Source organism: Lissotriton vulgaris, chromosome 3_1 (genome assembly GCF_964263255.1).
Source record: "Lissotriton vulgaris chromosome 3_1, aLisVul1.2, whole genome shotgun sequence".
NCBI lineage: Eukaryota > Metazoa > Chordata > Amphibia > Caudata > Salamandridae > Lissotriton > Lissotriton vulgaris.
The window spans coordinates 2,020,871,657-2,020,891,585 of record NC_141689.1 but is presented as its reverse complement, the minus strand read 5'-3'; the positions used below and the strand labels follow the sequence as shown (position 1 = coordinate 2,020,891,585).

The window sequence follows — 19,929 nt, the reverse complement described above, 5'->3', positions numbered from 1 at the left end:
CTGGCCAGAGTACGCACGGGAAGAACGGTGTTGTGAAGCTGGCCGATCAGGCGCAGTACCAGAATGGGGTGCCCGCTCTCCCCCTATTATTTGCTCTGACCATTGAGCCACTTGCCATAGCAGCCAGGGCAGGGCAATCATGTGAGGGCCTGAGAGTCAAACAGGGGTGTCATCATATAGCATTATATGCTGAAGATTAGTTTCTGTTTCTAAGAGGGGGATGAGAACTTAGCGGGGGTCGAGACCTGATGGAGAGATTTGGCTTCATATCTGGACTTCAAGTGAGCTGAACGGCCAACCCCGCTGGACCTGAAGCGCTTACAATGGGAAACTCTATGCTTGTCATATCTGGGGATACACACCTATCACGACTGGTCGGACCTCTATGAGGAGAATATAGGAAGGCATATCACAGCTTACAGGTGGCTATGGACTTCTGGCGGACTCTGCTACTATCAGTGGATAGCAGGTTTGTACTTGTCAAAATGATAGCATTCCCCTGCCTTCTATATTCCTTTAACGCACTCCCGCTCTGGATCCTGATGGTGTTTTTCAGGGACCTTGAGTCTCTGATCCGAAAAATTTTCTGGGGTAATGGCCGCCGCAGGGTGGCCCTTACACTATTACAGAGGCCTGTGACGGAGGGCCGCCTGGAAACCCCGAACTTCGAAACATACTCCTTAGCAGCCAGTTACAGTAGCTAGTACGCAACATAGCCTCAGAACGATGGCAGAGAGACGATCTCGGACAAGCTAGAGTATTACTAAATGACCTGCTGAGGGTATTTCTCAGAGTGCATAGACCCTTCGGATGTAACTATCAGGGGCACAGAGTGCAAGCTAAGTGCTGGAGTCGAGGCTTGCAGAAGATGGGGGTGCAGACCCCATGCTCACCAGACATTCATCTGGACATGCTAAGGGCCCTCCCAGATAAGACACAATTAGACAAACTTATGGATGAAGGAATGATTGAAAAGGTGGAAGAATCTGAGTGGGTTGCACTACCTGTCGTCGCGAAACGGCCCAATGGCAAGCTGAGACCTACGTGACCTAAATCAAAAATTAATGAGATGCTAGCTACCACTAATGGCATCAAGTGGTTCTCTACAATCAACCTAAAATCTGCCTATCACCTGGTACCTCTGCATCAGGATAGCAAGGCATTAACAACGTTCATTACACCTTTTGGTTGTTTTAGGTTTACACGGGTACCTTTCGGTTTGGCCTCGGCGGCCGCAATGTTTCAAACGCTCATGAACAACATCTTTGAAGGAGTCTCGGGAATACTACTTTTTCAAGAAAACATCCTAATTATGGGAAACTCTAAGGAAGAGCACGACAACAGGGTCAAACAAGTTTTGGAAATTCTGAACAAAAAAGGCTTGACTGCAGAACATTCCAAATGCAAGTTCGCAAGCAATTCTGTCATCTATCTTGGCCACCAAATAACCGGCGAAGGAATCAGTCCAAAAAAAGAACTCATACAGGCCATAAAGGACTCATCTGTACCCGCCAACAAAGATGAACTGAGATCCTTTTTGGGATTGGTGGAATTTTACTCTAAATTCATCAAGAACTTCTCACTTAAAACATACGTTTTAAGGCAGCAACTAAAACTTAAAAATTAGTTTGAATGGACAGAAGAATGCGAAAAAACCTTTCAGAATCTTAAAACAGACATGTGCACAGTTTTACCTCTTTAAGGTTTCGACCCTTCACTATAAAACTTTGTGACCACAGACGCAAGTAATAAGGGGTTGGGCGCTGTACTCATCCAAAAGGACATTTTCAGTAATAGAGCCTGAGACACTGGCATTTAAGCAGAATGCCCGTTGGGACAGCCAACAACATCGACATCAATGAAATTGATGAGTCTTGTATAGCAAATGTCCTAGAAAAATGCAGTGGTATTACAAAAGAAGAGTGGCTTTTGGAACAAAGTAAGGACAATATCAGTGGCCAAGTAATACAAATGATGACAGAAGGTTGGACAAGCAAAAGTAAACTGGCAGAACCTCTAAAGCATTTCTGGGAAGTGAAAGACGAATTATCACTAGAAGACGTTTTCCTAGTAAGAAGTGGAAGATTCGTACCACTAAGGGTCATTAGAACAAAGATACTCAAGATATGCCACGAAGGAAACCTAGGCATTGCCAAAACCAAGAACAGAGTCAAAAACATGCATTGGTGGCCAGGTGTAAGCCTTGACGTAGAGAGAACGGTCAGAGATTGCAAACTGCATGGACTCTGAACAAACTCAGGTGACATTTAGACCACCTCTACAACCAATTCCCTGCCCATCCATGCCTTGGGAGAGAATAGGAATCGACATTATGGGACCCATATCAGATGACCACAGACGCAAGTAATAAGGGGTTGGGCGCTTTACTCATCCAAAAGGACTCTAAGGGAATAGAATACACAATAGCCTTTGCCTCACGTTCACTGACTCCAGCAGAAGAAATATTTTCAGTAATAGAGCCTGAGACACTGGCATGTGCATGGGCCCTAGAACACTTCAGCAACATTTAGACCACCTCTACAACCAATTCCCTGCCCATCCATGCCTTGGGAGAGAATAGGAATCAACATTATGGGACCCATATCAGATGATCTTGAACAACGGTATTGATCACTACACCAAGTGGCCAGAAGTGAAAATGATTTTTAAAAAACGGATACACTAAATGTAGTTCAGTTCTTGGATGATACCTTTGCATGTGAAGGTCTCCCTAAACAGATAGTGACTGACAATGGAGCTCAATTCACTTCAGAAATGTTCAAGGATTACTTACTTAGGCACAATATTGAGAATAAAACTACATCTATATATCATCCAGCAGGCGACGGGCTGTAGAAAGGTTCAACAGAGTCCTAAAAGGCATAATCCAACTAGCCAATTGCAACAACCTCAACTGGAAACAAGAGATACTCAAGACTTTGTGGTCATACAGAATCACACTATGCGAAACTACAAGACACGGTCCATTTGAACTTATGCAAGGCAGAACTCCACTCTCAAGAGACAATGTGGGCTGGGTTAAGGCAGCCATAAGAGTACACTGGTCTTCACAACAGGTCAGAGAAAGACTCATGCATGCTCAGCTGAGGAGCAAAACAATCTAAGACAACAAGCATGGGCGCAAACATGTGGAACTCAAGGCGGGAGACATCGTTAAGGTAAAGAAGAGTGGCTACATAGGGAAGAGTCAAGATAGATACACCGCTCCCCTGATCGTACGTTAAATGCACTGTAAATCCGCACTCTTAAGCGACAATAGGGTATGGCACTTCTCTGCCCTCTCTGCCTACAGACATTCCGTCAAAAACACAGGAGCCACCTAGCCCACAGAGTTTACTTGAGACCCTCCTGAGACACCTAAGAGCAACGCGGCACAACCCTGTTCTTCAGACTACGAGTCTGACTATGAGTGGCCGCACCATCAACCACGACGGAAAGCAACAACTTGCGACCCATCTTTGCGCCAGCTAACATGTCATCAAATCAGATCTGTGCAGAGAACATCAGATGCATGATGCCACCTACGCCTGTACCCGACACATTACAACCTATCATTAGGAACAGGGCAGGAAGGTTGTTGGGACCACCTGCTAACTAAAAGACTACATTTGCGAATAGTCTACCCTGCACGTATTGTTTTGTTCCTCTTCTCCCCTTCCCTTTTCTCTCTTCCTTAAGAGGGGAGATGTGTTATGATTGTATGCATGTGTCCCTTCCAGGACACCGTTCAGTATATGTTTTGTAGTGTCCCTGCGCAGACACCATACCACCATAATCACTCACTCCACTTTATCTACACATCACGGGCTACACACCCCCACTTTATCATACGGCAAGGAATAAAAGATCTCAGCCAAAAAGCCCCTTCACGGGTGCCCGTTGGGTATTGCAGCACCGACCCATGAGGAACAGGTCCAGATGATGAAGCATGACACCTAGGTTGCTGGGTGTGTGAGGACCCTAGTTCCAAAAGAGCGGGATCCCCTCCGAATCTCTCTCCTTGATCAAGTTCCACCTCTACTATTATTTCCAATGATAGCGGTTGGTCCTCTGACTTTCATTGACTAGATACCACCCTATGAGGAACAGCATTCCACTAGTTATTAGGTTCAGAGAGGGCACTTATGCTGGACCTCGGAATAAAGCCCCGCAGTCCCCACCACTTGTTAAACACTATCAAATCAGTTTCATGCCTATACAGAGCGCTGCGTGCAGACGGACTACGGCCATTGGAGAAACTTCGTCTCCAGTGGGAGGGAGACTTGGGCATACCCATACCGACCAAGGAATGGGATAACACACTAGCTGGAACACTGAAAGTATCCAGAAATGCACGCTTCAAATTGATAAACTATCATGTCCTGCACAGAGCATACTTGACTCCCTAACGCATAAGTAGATATTTTCAGGTGGCCGTTGCAGCCTGCCTGCGATGTGACGTGCTTCAGGCACACATACTGCATATGTTCCTGGATTCTCCCCAACTGCAGGAATTCTGGATACAAGTAGAGCAAACAGTCCGCGAGGTCATAGATATAGAACTGCCAGCTGCCTACTGGGCTGGTTTCACAACTCGACTAAAACCAAGGTCACCAGCAGATTCCAAGACCTAGCATGCATGTTGGCTATAAGGGAGAAAACCAAGAACTGGAAGGCAAGAGGAGGTCCTAGAATAACAGCCTGGCATAAGGAACTCCTGAGGTGGGCGGGGTGTAAAGTCGGAGTACTGATGCGGGAAGCAGTGAGGTCGACGACGTTTCGATGCAGTTACGGAATACTTGCATCATCATCAGGACAGAAAATAGTATGTCATGTTTGTCTAGCAACTATATTGCGATCACATAGCCTCTCGTAATTATTTAGGATGGATCCTTAAAACCGCGATGAATATACGCATAGGAACTGCTAAATTGATTTCTCCTCCAGCCCCCGTGAAAAGCGTAATCATTTGGTTATGGCTGTGTAGAATTCCCACTTCCTCAAGGATCCATCCTAAATAATTACGAGAGGCTATGTGATCGCAATATAGTTGCTAGACAAACATGACATACTATTTTCTGTCCTGATGATGATGCAAGTATTCCGTAACTGCATCGAAACGTCGTCGACCTCACTGCACCATATGTTGGTTTGACCTCATTATTATTGAACAACAATGGGTTGCTATGATTTGTAATCTAGTCTGTATAATCAATGAATGAGTACAGACAGCTTTTGTGCGTTTCCACATGATTGTTTTGTCACTTGTTTTGTCTTGTCCTTTGTGGGTCACAGGCTGTGCCCACTTTTGTATAACTGTTTTATATATGGAATAATACTAAAAATTGCATAATAAAAACCTGTCCGGCTGGACAAAGGTCATATATACTACTCAGTATATGACCATCATTTATGTGATCCTTAATTACTAGGGTCCCCTGTTCTGTACAATAGTCTACTGCCCAAGGACCCTAGTGTGATTCCTTTTGGGTTTCCCTTGTTGTGTCTAAACCTCATGGGAACAGTCCAGCCCGAACTGACAAAGCAATGTCTTCCCTGGACCTGAAATAAGCATCTTGGGACCGGTTTCTGGCATTTCAGCCATCATCAGCCAGGCTAGCTTGAATCCAGTGGCATAGTGAGCAAGGGACTCACATCTGAGCATACCCTGCCAACTTAAGGCGAACAAAGCAATACAAAAGGGGTTGATGGACGGAGCGTTTGAGCAAATCAAACACTCACCCCCCAGTCAACTGATCTGGGTTTAATCCATCACCATTCTTTAGCTCACTCCGCCACCCCAGTTCAGACATGGCCATATGCAAACCAGTCTGACCCTGTGCCTCATTGGAACTGTCCAGCCCGAACTGCCAAAGCCATGTCTTCCCTGGACCGGAAACAGGCATCCTGGGACCGGTTTCTGGCATTTCAGTCATCATCAGCCAGGCTAGCTTGAATCCAGTGGTAAAGTGAGCAAGGGACTTACGTCTGAGCATGCCCTGTCAACTTAGGGCGAACAAAGAGATACAAAAGGGGATGATGGACGGAGCGTTTGAACAAATCAAACACTCACCCCCAGTCAACTGATCTGGGTTTAACCTTTCACCATTCTTTAGCCCACTCAGCCACCCCAGTTCAGACATGGCCATATGCAAATCAGTCTGACCCTGTGCCTCATGGGAACAGTCCAGCCCGAACTGACAAAGCAATGTCTTCCCTGGAACGAAACAAGCATCTTGGGACCGGTTTCTGGCATTTCAGCCATCATCAGCCAGGCTAGCTTGAATCCAGTGGCATAGTGAGCAAGGGACTCACATCTGAGCATACCCTGCCAACTTAAGGCGAACAAAGCGATACAAAAGGGAATGATGGACGGAGCGTTTGAGCAAATCAAACACTCACCCCCAGTCAACTGATCTGGGTTTAATCCATCACCATTCTTTAGCGCACTCCGCCACCCCAGTTCAGACATGGCCATATGCAAACCAGTCTGACCCTGTGCCTCATTGGAACTGTCCAACCCGAACTGCCAAAGCCATGTCTTCCCTGGACCGGAAACAAGCATCTTGGGACCTGTTTCTGGCATTTCAGCCATCATCAGCCAGGCTAGCTTGAATCCTGTGGCATAGTGAGCAAGAGACTCACGTCTGAGCATACCCTGCCAACTTAGGGCGAACAAAGCGATACAAAAGGGGATGATGGACGGAGCGTTTGAACAAATCAAACACTCACCCCCAGTCAACTGATCTGGGTTTAATATATGACCATTCTTTAGCTCACTCCGCCACCCCAGTTCAGACATGGCCATATGCAAATCAGTCTGACCCTGTGCCTCATGGGAACAGTCCAGCCTGAACCGCCAAAGCCATGTCTTCCCTGGACCGGAAACAAGCATCCTGGGACAGGTTCCTGGCATTTCAGTCGTCATCAGCCAGGCTAGCTTGAATCCAGTTGTAAAGTGAGCAAGGGACTCACGTCTGAGCATACCCTGCCAACTTAGGGCGAACAAAGCGATACAAAAGGGGATGATGGACGGAGCGTTTGAACAAAATCAAACACTCACCCACAGTCAACTGATCTGGGTTTAATCCATCGCCATTCTTTAGCTCACTCTGCCACCCCAGTTCAGACATGACCATATGCAAATCAGTCTGACCCTGTGCCTCATGGGATCAGTCCAGCCCGAACGGCCAAAGCCATGTCTTCCCTGGACCGGAAACAAGCATCCTGGGACCGGTTTCTGGCATTTCAGCCGTCATCAGCCAGGCTAGCTTGAATCCAGTGGCAAAGTGAGCAAGAGACTCACGTCTGAGCATGCCCTGCCAACTTAGGGCGAACAAAGCGATACAAAAGGGGATGATGGACGGAGCATTTGAGCAAATCAAACACTCACCCCCAGTCAACTGATCTGGGTTTAATCCATCACCATTCTTTAGCTCACGCCGCCACCCCAGTTCAGACATGGCCATATGCAAATCAGTATGACCCTGTGCCTCATGGGAACAGTGCAGCCCGAACCGCCAAAGCCATGTCTTCCCTGGACCGGAAACAAGCATCCTGGGACCACTTTCTGGCATTTCAGCCATCATCAGCCAGGCTAGCTTGAATCCAGTGGCAAAGTGAACATTCCAATGTTCTAATATCACATAGTGATAATCTTGAATTCGTTATTGTTCTGGAAAATTCCATGGAAAGCCTTCTGCAGTCCAGCAACTGCATTTTATAAGATGGATGACCAATGGAACGCTATGAGAAAATCAGTTAAGCTATAACATGAAAAACAATAGTCATCCGTTTTGGCTTTCTTTCGTGTTTAGGGGTGATCCAAATAGTACAAGTAACTGCTCAACTTACCTCTTCCCTCAACAAGACCAGAAGATGAGAATTCCATGTGCCTTTTAATGTGTTCTTTTTCTACACAGTTATTATAACAGACCGATATTCGCAGGTAATTAGCAGAGAAGATTAATTGCATTGTCTTATCTTCTGTGTTACACCTTTATTCAGATGGTTACCGCCTTTGATATTCTTCCTCACAGTGTGCTTGTGAGTCAATCCTCATGTATGAAAGCTAATGAATTTGATTTTAAAGGGCATGGAATTGCCTGATATTTGAAATGTTGGCATGGGTTGTGAATGCTTTATCGGTTAGATATTCTGCATGATAGTGGTGTGCCTGGTTTGAAGGGGTCAGGGACGGTGTTGACCTCGAGAACTATGAGACAAAGTGACAAGATTCAAAACAGCATTTCAAATATAGTAGCTAAACAAGCATTTGCAATGCAATAGGTCACGCATTAGGAAACTGTGAGCTATTGGTATTGTAAATGACAATTTTTTAAATATGTGTTGACTTTAAAAATATATAAATTAATATGTCCCCGAGTGATGTGGTGGTGTCCCTGAGTGATGTGGTGATGTGATGATGTGATGATGTCCTTGAGTGATGTGGTGGTGTTCCTGAGTGATGTGGTGGTGTCCCTGAGTGATGTGGTGATGTCCCTGAGTGATGTGGTGGTGCCCCTGAGTTGCGACCCTGAGTGATGTGGTGGTGTCGCTGAGTGATGTGGTGGTGTCGCTGAGTGATGTGGTGGTGTTCCTGAGTGATGTGGTGGTGTGCCTGAGTGAAGTGGTGGTCTCCCTGAGTGATGTGGTGGTGCCCCTGAGTGGTTCCCCTGAGTGATGTGGTGGTTTTCCTGAGTGATGTAGTGGTGTCCCTGAGTGATAGGGCGGTGTCCCTGAGTGATGTGGTGGTGTTCCTGAGTGATGTGGTGGTGTCCCTGAGTGATGTGGTGGTGTCCCTGAGTGATGTGGTGGGTTCCCTGAGTGATGTGGTGGTGTCCCTGAGTGATGTGGTGGTGTTCCTGAGTGATGTGGGGGTGTCCCTGAGTGATGTGGTGATGTCCCCGAGTGATGTGGTGGTGCCCGTGAGTGGTACCCCTGAGTGATGTGGTGGTGCCCCTGAGTGATGTGGTGGTGTCCCTGAGTGATGTGGTGGTGTCCCTGAGTGATGTGGTGTTGCCCCTGAGTGATGTGGTGGTGTCTGTAAGTGATGTGGTGTTGTCCCTGAGTGATGTGGTGGTATCCCTGAGTCATGTGGTGGTGCCCGTGAGTGGTGCCCCTGAGTGATGTGGTGGTGCCCCTCAGTGATGTGGTGGTGTCCCTGAGTGATGTGGTGGTGCCCCTGAGTGATGTGGTGGTGTCCCTGAGTGATGTGGTGCAGCAGCACAGAGACTGAAGCTAAGAACACGCAGGGTTGAGTGCTACAAAGCGCGTTCAGTTTATCAAAGCACAGAATGATGGAGCAGGGAAAAAGCAAGGGGAAACAGGAAAACACAGGGAGAGTGTATAATGGTTGAGGTAGCGAGGGCTAGGGCTTGGACAGCAATCAAGTACGGGGTCGAGAAGGCACTGAATTGGAGAACACGGAAAATACCCATGGCCAAGGAAGGAAGATGCAAGCACACGGGAGAGCAGGCGGAGACAAGCTCTCTGCATTGCTGTGGCAGGGGGGAGCGGGAGCGCATTCCTTTGAAGTCTGATGCGAGGGGCAGGGGAGCGGCAGCCTTTGAAGTCTGATGCGAGGCAAAGACAAATGGTGGTGTGTGACGGGGCTGAAGTTGTGCACACGCATAGATCACATGAACTGTGTGTAATCCGCCGTTTTGGTAGACTGTTTTTTCCCCTTATTATAATCTCGCCAGAGCAATGCGCAAGCGCATTGGCTCAGGTGAGACCTAAAAAGGACTGACTCAAAAAGGGAATTTAAGATCAGAAATTTAGGAAAAAACATGAAGTTTTATTAAGATTTTAAGTACAATACAGAAAACAGGAAAAATGCAAATGCAGCAGCAGTTTCTTTTTTTTTTAAAATATTTTTATTGAGTTTTCGTAGGCACACATATTGCAACACACAGAGCACTAATACATAAATAAACTAGCTAAGTACCTATAATAACATAAACAGTACATTACCTGCAGTACAATTTGCAAAAAAAAAGCTCTATACACCAAAATGACACAACATACCAAAACTAAGCATATCAAAGGGGAATAAATCAACTACGACTATCTCTTGCCCTCTCTTTCCATTGATGAACTGGTTCCCATATTTTCCTCCCCAACCTCCTTGCCCTTCTACCCTTCCTAGCATAAACACCTTTTTCTAAATTAAAAATCCCCAAAAGCATGGCAATCCACTGTTGCAGTTCTGGGGGTGCTTTATCCAGCCAAGCTCTAGCGATCATCAATCTATATACCGCCATTGCTATAAAGAAAAATTCACGGTGTTCCTCACCCTCGACCCCCCCTAACCCCTAGCATAATTACTGGTGGTGTTAGCGTCACAGCCAACCCAAGTGTTCGACCCAGGAAGTCTTCCAAACCTTTAAGCAAAATTCGTAATTGAGGGCAAGCAGCAAATATATGTATGCTATCCGCTACTGGTTCATTACAGCGTGGACATGTAATCCCTGTAGTCCCTCCCCACTGCGCAATACGAGCCGGAGTGTAGTAGAGTTGGTATAATGTTTTATAATGTTGGGATTGAAGTGGGGCTGAACAAAGAACTGAGCATCCTAATTCCAATGAATCCAAGAAATATCGGCCCTGAATTCCTAACTTTACTGCCCATTTATTTGCATACTTTCCCCTATCGTCCACCTTCAACCCTGCCAAAGTAGCATAAAAACTGCGGATAGAGCACTCCCCTCCCCTATAGCTTCCAAAATCCTACTTTTAGCAAAGCAAGCCACCCCTCCTTTCTTCCTGCTCAGAAAACTCCTGACCTGCAGATATTTAAAGAAACTCCGCCTACCAATATTAAACTTTGCCTCGAGGTCGGAGAATTGCAGCATCTTCTCATCTAAGCCCAGCAAATCCCCTATCTTATTAATTCCTTTTCTAGCCCACTCTGCCATGGTAGCATCAGCAAAGATTGAGGGTGGTAGGGTCTTATTCATATACAGTCTCGTGTATCTATTGAATCTCCCCAGTCCACATTTTTTTGCTACGGCTGTCCAAATATTATGCGCAGCCAAAACGGTCTTAAACCGAGTGCGTTTGTAATATGAGGAGTCGGCACAGCTTAAAAAGGCATTCTCTGTTTCTGGACCCAGCACAATGGAATATACCTTAGTCGAGAAGGCAGTGACGTTTGGATCTACACCGCTCGCGCCAATCAGACCCTGCATATAATGAAGAGCCGAGGCCCAGTAATATAATCTGAGATCTGGGACCCCCCCCTTACCCTGGGTAAAGTCATGAAATTTATAGGCTCTCCTTTTCTTCCCATGTGCCCAAATAAATTTATTCAAAATAGACTCCACCTTATTAAACCAGGAAGCCTCAAACATTAAGGGTATCGTTCTGAAAAAATAAAGAAACTTAGGGAGTATAAGCATTTTAATTACATTGGTACGACCCACCAACGAAAGTCTGAGATTGTTCATCCTAACCAAATCCAAGCTTACTTTTGCCAATAAAGGAGTCATGTTTCGTTCTACCACCGTCTCAAGTTTAGCCGATATTTCGACCCCCAAATAAACTGCCGCCGGAACCACTCGAACATCATCACAGCTAACAAATGAGTTCTTAATTATTTGTGCTTTACTACTGTTGAGCCTATAGCCTGAGATTTCGCCAAATTTTAAGGCCTCCTGTTCCATTTCTCCAATTGCTGTTGATGGGTCCTGTGTAATTATAGCAACATCATCAGCGTAAGCCAACACATTAACCTGCAGACCATTCAGACAGAGGGGGGGGATTCTAGGGTTCGTAATAAGATACCGTAGATAAGGGTCCATATAAAGAGCAAAGAGAAGGGGAGAGGTTGGGCAGCCCTGCCTTGTCCCCCTTTTTATCTGCACCACAGGAGTAAGCTCTCTGTTGATCTTAATTCTAGCAGTTGGTGCTTTATATAATACCTGGATTGCTCTGATATATCCTTCACTAATCCCAAAATGCCTCAACGTCTCCCTTAGATACCCCCAGGCGACCCTGTCAAAAGCCTTCTCTGCATCAAGAAATAGGGCTGCGACAGGGCCGCCCGATATCTCCATGGCATCAAATGAAGTGATCACTGTTCTGACATGTTCCGTGGTGCCTTTTCCCGGGATGAAGCCATGTTGAACTGAGGAGACCAATTTCTCAATGATTGCTGCCAATCTTGTTGCCAAGATTTTTGAATATAGCTTAACATCAGACTTCATTAGAGCAATAGGTCTATAGGACCCGGGGGCTGTGGGAGATTTACCTTTTTTTCAAAATGACTATAACTTCGGTACCTCCCCAGGAGTCTGGGATCGAAAATCTGGAATCTATTATAACACTTGAAGAATTAACACCAGCCTTATCAGATCTCCCATCAACAAAAGCAGCTGGTCCAGATCAGATCCCTGTAGAATTTTATAAAACATTCCTGGGAGTCCTTAGGTTGGAGTTATTGGACATGCTTCTTCAAGCTCAGAGGGGGGGCAGCAGCAGTTTCATTGAATCAATAAAAATACATATAAGTCAGTTGCCATGAAGGCTCGGAAATAATGCAATAATGAGCAAACATCAGGTAAATAGGCTGAGTCTTAATGTGCATCACATCAATAGAAAAACCTGCAGCATCCCTATTAGAAACCAAAAATATCTGTCTCACTCCCAAATTCCAGGGTTTATATAGCCCTTTTCAACGTAGAAAATCAAGGAGACTGCTGTAAAGATGCTGCTGCAGCCAATGAAGACAGTACAATTCGCGGGCTTGGTTAGGGGTTTATTTAGGTTTTTAACACAATCTATGAGAGCGCCGAGCGTGCTGCCACTAACGCTGCTCCTGCGCCCGACTGATCGAGCTCAGCACGCGTGACCCAAAATAGCAGCCGTTCACCCTACGTGGTGACGTAGCGTGAACACTAGAGCGGCGACTCTACATATCTCCCCCTTTTTTGTCCATTTTGAGTAACACAGTCTTAGGGGTGTTATTATCCATCCCCCATATCATAGTCCCTAAACCTGGAAGTCTCACCACCAATCGCCCCCCTCTCGTGCATCTTACCGGGGTGGACATCGCCTCTTTTCCTCCTAGCTTCATGGACTCCCCTGCTTTACCTTCTTGGACATCCGACCTCTCACTGTCCACTGACTCTCTCCTTTCTCGCCTTATTGTCTCTGCCCGGGGAGTTTCTCTGCCTCCTTGCTCCAACCCCGGATCCACACTTTCCTTGCCTCCTTCCTGGGTGCCTAACTCATTCTCTGATATGCTCTGATCTGTCACTCCTGGTTCTCGATCTTCAGGAGCCCATTGTAGTATCTTATTGCATCGAGCCATGCGATCCTGGGACCACATATTCCCATAACTCAATCGTGCTGCTCGACCGAAAACCTCTTTGACTTGGAGCGGTCGGCTGTATTTACTGTCCCCCTTTCTCTGTAGTACGGCCAACTTAACTCTCACCCATTCTTCTTCCAATGACGTGTCCTTTACATGCCTTCTCTTGTTGTAGTGTTCAGAGTATGTTGTTTGAGCTTTTTCCAAATTTGCTCGTACAATCGCAGGAGACCATTTGCTGGTCACAGTCTTCTCCTACCATGCCACATTATCTTTGGTGAACGGGTCTCTGCCTCTAAGAATCTGGAAAGGACTGTACCCCGTACCAGTGGGGGTGATGCGATACGCCCAAATCATATGTAAGATTTCCTTTTCCCAATCCTTTCCAATCATGATAGCTGCCTGAATGGACCCCATTAGGACTCTATTGAATCGTTCTACTTGTCCATTCCCCGCGGGGTGATATATGGACGTGTGTTTAGATGTAATTCCGTTCCTTTCCATGTATTTGTGCCATTTGTCTGAAGTAAATTGGGGACCATTGTCGCTCAATATTGACTTGGGAATGCCTTCCCTGAGAAAGGTAGCCGTAAGGAACCTAAGTATAGTCTCCGTGTCCATCTCCTCCTTGATGTGCACTTCTGGCCATTTTGAGTATCTGTCTACCAGGACACACAGATATTTCGGAGTCCCTTGTTCATCCAGAATCGGTCCCAATATATCAATGGAGAGTTCCTCCCAAGGATTCTTCGGGGTGTCAAATTTTCCTAAGGCCGGCCTCAATGGGGTCATTGTCTTGTCTGCTCGTTGACATTAGTCGCACTCCCTTACATGTTGTTCCGTTCATATGTCCATGCCTGGCCACCAGTATCCCTGTTTGGCCCTCAGTTTGGTTTTCCCAATGCCGAGATGGCCCTCGTGCAATATTGCTAGTATTCTTGGATTAGCCCTTCTGGGGGTACCACCTTGTCCCCTCTGTAAACAAACACTCCTTTGTCGTCCAGTGATTGTTCCTCTCTTACTTCATAATACTGCCTCATGTCTCCACTTAAATGTCTTTTCTCAGGCCACCCTCCAATGACGTGTTTTTTCACCTCTTGGTTGTTCCTGTCCGCTTGGTAGGCGTCCTTCCATTCTTGGTTGCTTATCACCTTCTCCGGGTCTTCCATCAATGCCACCATTTCGTCCCCCTCTTCTTTCTCTTCATCTGCGCTTTCCATTGCCGCAGCTGTGCTCAATTAATCTGCCACCTTGTTCCTGCTGCCCGGGATGTATTCCACATCGTATCGGTACTCCAACAGTTTTAGGGTCATCTTTGCTATTCTAGGAGTGGCACTCGCATGCCTGCTAGACGTGAGAACTCTCACCAAGGGTTTGTGGTCCGTTCTGAGCTGGAACCTCGTGCCCCACAAAACTGACGAAATCTACCAATGGCCCGTACTACTGCTAGCATCTCCTTTTCGATGACACTAAACTTCTTCTCAGTGTCTGTCAGGGCTCTGGATGCAAAGCTTAATGTCTCCATCGTTCCACCTCCTCTGTCTTGCATTAGGACTGCTCCCAGCCCTTTGTCACTGGCATCCGTTGTTACCACCGTTCGGCCCTGCGGATCGTACCCTTGGAGGGGTATGGCTTGGACAACATCCCTCTTGACACCTTCAAACTCCTTCTGTGTCTCTTCAGTCCATGCAAATGCCGTTTTCTCTCTCGTCAGCTGCCACATGTGGTGGGTCTTGGTGGCAAAGTGTTGTACGAACTTGCTATTATACTCGGCCATACCTAGAAAGGACCTTACATATTCCTTGCTAGCGGGGGTGGAGCATCACATATTGCTCTTACGTTCTCCCTCTTTGGTGTGATCCCTTGTTTACTAATTTCATGCCCCAGATAGGTGACAGAAGCCATTCCCAGGCGGCACTTCTCCAATTCTGCAGTCAGGCCTTTATCTTCCAGCACCTTCAGCACCTTGGATAACTTGGTGTTGTGGTCTCGTTGATCTCCTCCCCTGACCAAGATGTCGTCTTGGAAGTATTGGATCCCTTCCATGTCCTTAAAGAGGAGATGCATAGGTTTTCTGAAAGACCGCCGCTGCTGACGCGAGGCCAAAAGGCATCCTGCAGAATTGGTAACACCCAAAGGGGGTTATGAACAACGTCAGCTTCCTGCTCTCCGGGTGTAATGCGATCTGATGGTACACCGACGTCAAATCGATGGTGGAGTACCATGGTTTTAGCCAGCATTTCCTCGATCTAGGGTAACGGGAACTTCTCCACCACAATATTTTTGTTTAGTTCGCGCAGGTCCACACACAGCCGGACCTTGCCGTTAGGTTTCATGACCACCACCAGGGGCGCCAGCCACTCCGCACATGTGATTGGTTCAATTATTCCATTCCTTTCCAGCTCACGCAGTTCCTGTTGCACCGTTTCCCTCACTGCTATCGGCACGCTCCTTGCTTTGTGTGATACCGGTGTGGCATCTGTCTTGAGGACAATCTTGTGTGAAAATGTTTCCAATTTCCCAACCTTTCCGCCGAACGCCTTAGGGAAGTCTCTCTTCCATTTTTATATATCTGGCCATTTTCTGGTTCCGTCATCAGTACCTGTACTGCTCCGCCAGGGTCCAGCTTGATGCCCAGGTCTTCTTGGTCCATCCAGCCTAGTACTGACGGGCCTTTTTCCGCTACATATAATTTGCACTCGGCACTGCGTCCTCTGAATTCAAATTTCAACGGTCTAAATCCCACTATGGGGATGCGGTCCCCCAGGTACGTGACTGGTCTGATGTCTGGCGGTTCCAACTGCGGACCCAATTGGGGCGTGAATTTTCTCAGTCCATACTGCGCTCTGTACTAACGTGTATGGCGACCCTGAGTCCGCCACAATGCTTATCATCACGCCGCCTATTAGCATGTCCAGCACCGGTTTGTTCGATCTCCTGGTGCTCACGCTCAGAACTTGCTCCTCTATGCATAGCACTTCCTCCTCTTCCTCTTGGCATCTTCCTTCTACACCTTCTTGGTCTAGGTCTACGTACTTCACTGTGTTACGGCCCGCTTTTCTTCGGAATACCTTTTCGTAATGTCCCATCACACCGCAAAACGTGCATTTGGCCCGGAACGCCGGGAACCTTTTGTCATGTGCTTCATGGGCCCAACTGCCGCAACAGTAACATGAATTCTTACTTCCTTTCATCTGCTTCCCTGGAGGTCCCGGCTTCCCTTGCCACTTGTTGGGTCCTTTGTAGGTTGCACCTGTGTTCTTGTTCCCTCCTTTGGGCTCTTCCTCTTCTATTCTGTTAACCATGGGCTTCGCCGCTGTTTCTCTTTTCGCCGCGTCCGCACATCTCTGCGCCAATTCCGCCTTCTTCACTATCGCAATCACCTCTTTCAATGTGGTATCACCGCATGCCCACTGCACTGCACTGATTTCATTGTTGTGTGCATCACTATTTGGTCCTTGATGAAATCATCATGGAGGGCGCCATATTGACACATGGACGCTAACTTTTTTAATGCTGCCACATACTCATCGATAGATTCGCCATTTTCTTGCTTCCGCTGTTGAAAGTTGTAGCGGTCTATCGACACACACACTGCCGGTCGGTAGAGTTCGTTGAGCTCTTCTATTGCATGGGCGTACACATCATCATCTCCAGCTTGCCGCGGCTTGGGCACAAGGTTCTTCAATACTCTGATCCCCTCTGGGCCTAGATTATGTAGTAAAATCCTTCTTTTCCTTACACTCGTGAATACCTCTTCATTTTCATCCTCCAAGACCTCAATGTAATTTGAGATGTACTCTCTCCAGTCCTCCCACTTCATTAGGTGCTCTCCCGGTTTTGGTAAGAATGGTACTGGTGCTGTCATCGAGGATGTCTGTGTGCACATGGTTTCACGCTTCCCTGGCGCTACACTCTGGCTCTTGGGGCTGCCTGGTGCACTGCTCTCCTCTCCTTGTTCTAGCTGGAGGTGGGGACCTCCTGCGTCTCCACTATCTCTGCCCCCTGATTCCGCCAGTGCTCCCGCCCAGTCGGGGTCTTCCACGCAGTGTAGCCCCTTTTTGCGCCCTTGCGGCACGTGGTTGGCCTAGGATGTCAGTCTCCCTCTGCTTCACCTTTCCTGGGGCTCTCCTTCCTCCCTGCAGCCCTGGGTGGTGTGTGGTGCCCCTTGTACCTGGGCTCCTCGAGCTGTTCTTGTTAAATTTGGAGTACAGCCGCTTCTGCCGCGCTCTCTGTGTCCTTCTGACCCCTTTCTGTGGCCCAGCATGTGGTGCAGCCTCTCTGCTCTCTTCCTGTGCTGTGAGTATTTTCTTTCCAGGGTCCGTTTTTTTTTTCTTTATTGTCCCACCTCGTCGTCACTGTAAAGATGCTGCTGCAGCCAATGAAGACAGTACAATCCGCTGGCTTGGTTAGGGGTGTATTTAGGTTTTTAACACAATCTATGAGAGCGCCGAGCGTGCTGCCACTAACGTTGCTCCTGCGCCCGACTGATCGCGCTCAGCACGCGCGACCCAAAATGGCCGCTGTTCACGCTACGTGGTGACGTAGCGTGAACACTACAGCGGCGACTCTACAACTGCAAAGTCAGCATTATTACAGAAAATCATATGTAATATTTTTAAAACATCACATAACCATACCATGGTAGCACTAACCAACTACATGAATATTGATTATCCCCTTCTGAACAAATGTCATTTTCGGTAGGCACAGGGAGATTATATGATTCGCCCAGAATCACAGAATGTTGAGACTTGAACTTGAATCCCCAGCTCCAAGATCGGCAACTCTGGACATTGCGCCACATCATCTTCCTTTAGTTGGAAAAAAAACTGTGAACATGACAAACCCCTAGAAACCATTGAAAAGCAAAGACACCACAACCTGTCGCCAAAGGAAGGGAAAAATACATGAGGCTTCAGACATTGAGAACTACAGACTGACACCTACAGCTCAAAAAAGTACAGCTGCTGTAACCAAAGTGCTATAAACCAAGGACACCAAAGAATACCATAAACACACAAGCCACCACCGAAACTGAAGATAATAGGCACTGCAATCAACAAAAATCATTGGACCCAGTACTGGGAGAGGAGGATTGGCGGTTAGATGGTGGCTGGGAGCTGAAAACGTCATTTGTAACTATTCGATAATTTGTGAACACTTTATCTCATTGTCGGACTCTAAAAAAATGTGTAATTTATAGCACTAGAAATAGAAAAATTACTCACTTTGAAAATCAAATATAAAGGCGAGTACAATACCGATAAAGAGATATGTGATCTATTCTGGGAGCTCACCTGGTGCAGCCGCCCCTGTCCCTTAGTTGCCCTGACGCTCTCTTGTCACTCAAAAAGTTTTGTTTCTGGTTGCTAGGGATTCGAGCTGGTCGACTGAAAGAATATCAACTTTGCCTGGAATGAGAAAACATTATCTAATAGGCTTTAAAATTTAAGAATGCTCTTAATCACGGTTTTTTATTTTACAAGCTGTGAAGGTACGAAGCAATAGAAACAAGCGACGTTTGAAATTGACGTAACCTCCCCGGAGTTTAGGAATTGTGGTACAGTCCAATGACTCACACAAGCAAGCTAAATGTTAGCAAAGCATGTTGGGTATCGTGACGGAAGCGACTGGGGACGAATCGACAAGCTGGTAGCCTTCTGCTGAATAGCCGTTCACACGTGTAAGATGCTTTTTAAACAGAGTATAAGGAGATGCGCAAGGAAACCACATACTAAACAGCGCTTGTCCTACCTCGCTTGTTAAAAGACGTTTGAAAAAATACATAGATTAAAGATAGCACCGTTGCTATTATTAGCAATACTTTATTTCGTTCACTTATATGTTGTATGGTCGAATTATTGATGAATCTATCCAGAATCAGTAAGAAAAAAAATGTCCCGTAACACTCTCTTATGGCCAATGCTAGGCATACTTCACCACAAGATGGCGCGAGGGTTTTCACAGAAACTCGTCCTTCCGTTTCCTGTTCTTTTAGAGTCAGCACAGGCAGGATACCTTACTGTGGAGGGATGCAGGGACAGCTGTTTGCCGAATCATATACGCTACAGCTTCACAGACCCAATCGCCATGGTGAGCTCGTTTCACAAAGTGTTACATGTTTACTGCAGCGGTATTGTGTTTGACTAGAGCGTGCGTACCAAACCATCAGCAAAGTTTTCAGCATGAACGCAGCAGCTTCTTCAGCCAGAAGCGACACGTCCTCACAAAACTTACCCGATCCTTAGCTCAGCAACTCAGTGACACGTGATTAGCATAATTTAAAGTGCATACTTCTCGATGATCTTTATTCGAGGGTAGGACGGACCATACCTACTACACCGAATTTACCAATGTTTTTCTTGTGATTTTCCATCATATCCTTTCAGTGCAGATCATTTAAATTGAAAGTTCTTCTACTTCCATCGGCATTTTCAAGTTAAATCTCTTGACACTCCCACTGACTACTAAATAACAACACTCCTAGATTAACAATATAGCTAATTAGACCGATGACTTGTCGCTTTGAAAATGGAGGGAACCCATTCTCGCAGAGCAAAGTCGAGAGGGAGAGCTCCGTGGCCTGAGATGTAGTACAACTACCTATGTAT

The 19,929-nt window shown here is 46.7% G+C and overlaps 2 protein-coding genes across 4 annotated transcripts in view; one reads left to right on the top strand and one right to left on the bottom strand.

Annotated features, from left to right (window-relative positions):
* The window catches only part of CFAP96 (cilia and flagella associated protein 96), a 203,747-nt gene extending 185,025 nt beyond the window's left edge, over positions 1 to 18,722 (bottom strand). Inside the window, exon 1 of one of the 3 annotated variants that reach the window (XM_086962508.1) lies at positions 18,616 to 18,722. The gene's annotated coding sequence lies outside the window, so the exon portion shown is untranslated. The remainder of the gene's footprint in view (positions 1 to 18,615) is intronic. The other 2 variants (XM_086962507.1, XM_086962509.1) reach the window with 2 other exon arrangements.
* Positions 18,723 to 19,323: 601 nt separating this feature from the next.
* UFSP2 (UFM1 specific peptidase 2) overlaps positions 19,324 to 19,929 on the top strand; it is a 218,585-nt gene continuing 217,979 nt past the window's right edge. The window contains exon 1 of the mRNA XM_086962505.1: positions 19,324 to 19,411. Coding sequence (XP_086818631.1) covers positions 19,409 to 19,411 — 3 coding nt within the window. The 5' untranslated portion in view covers positions 19,324 to 19,408. The remainder of the gene's footprint in view (positions 19,412 to 19,929) is intronic.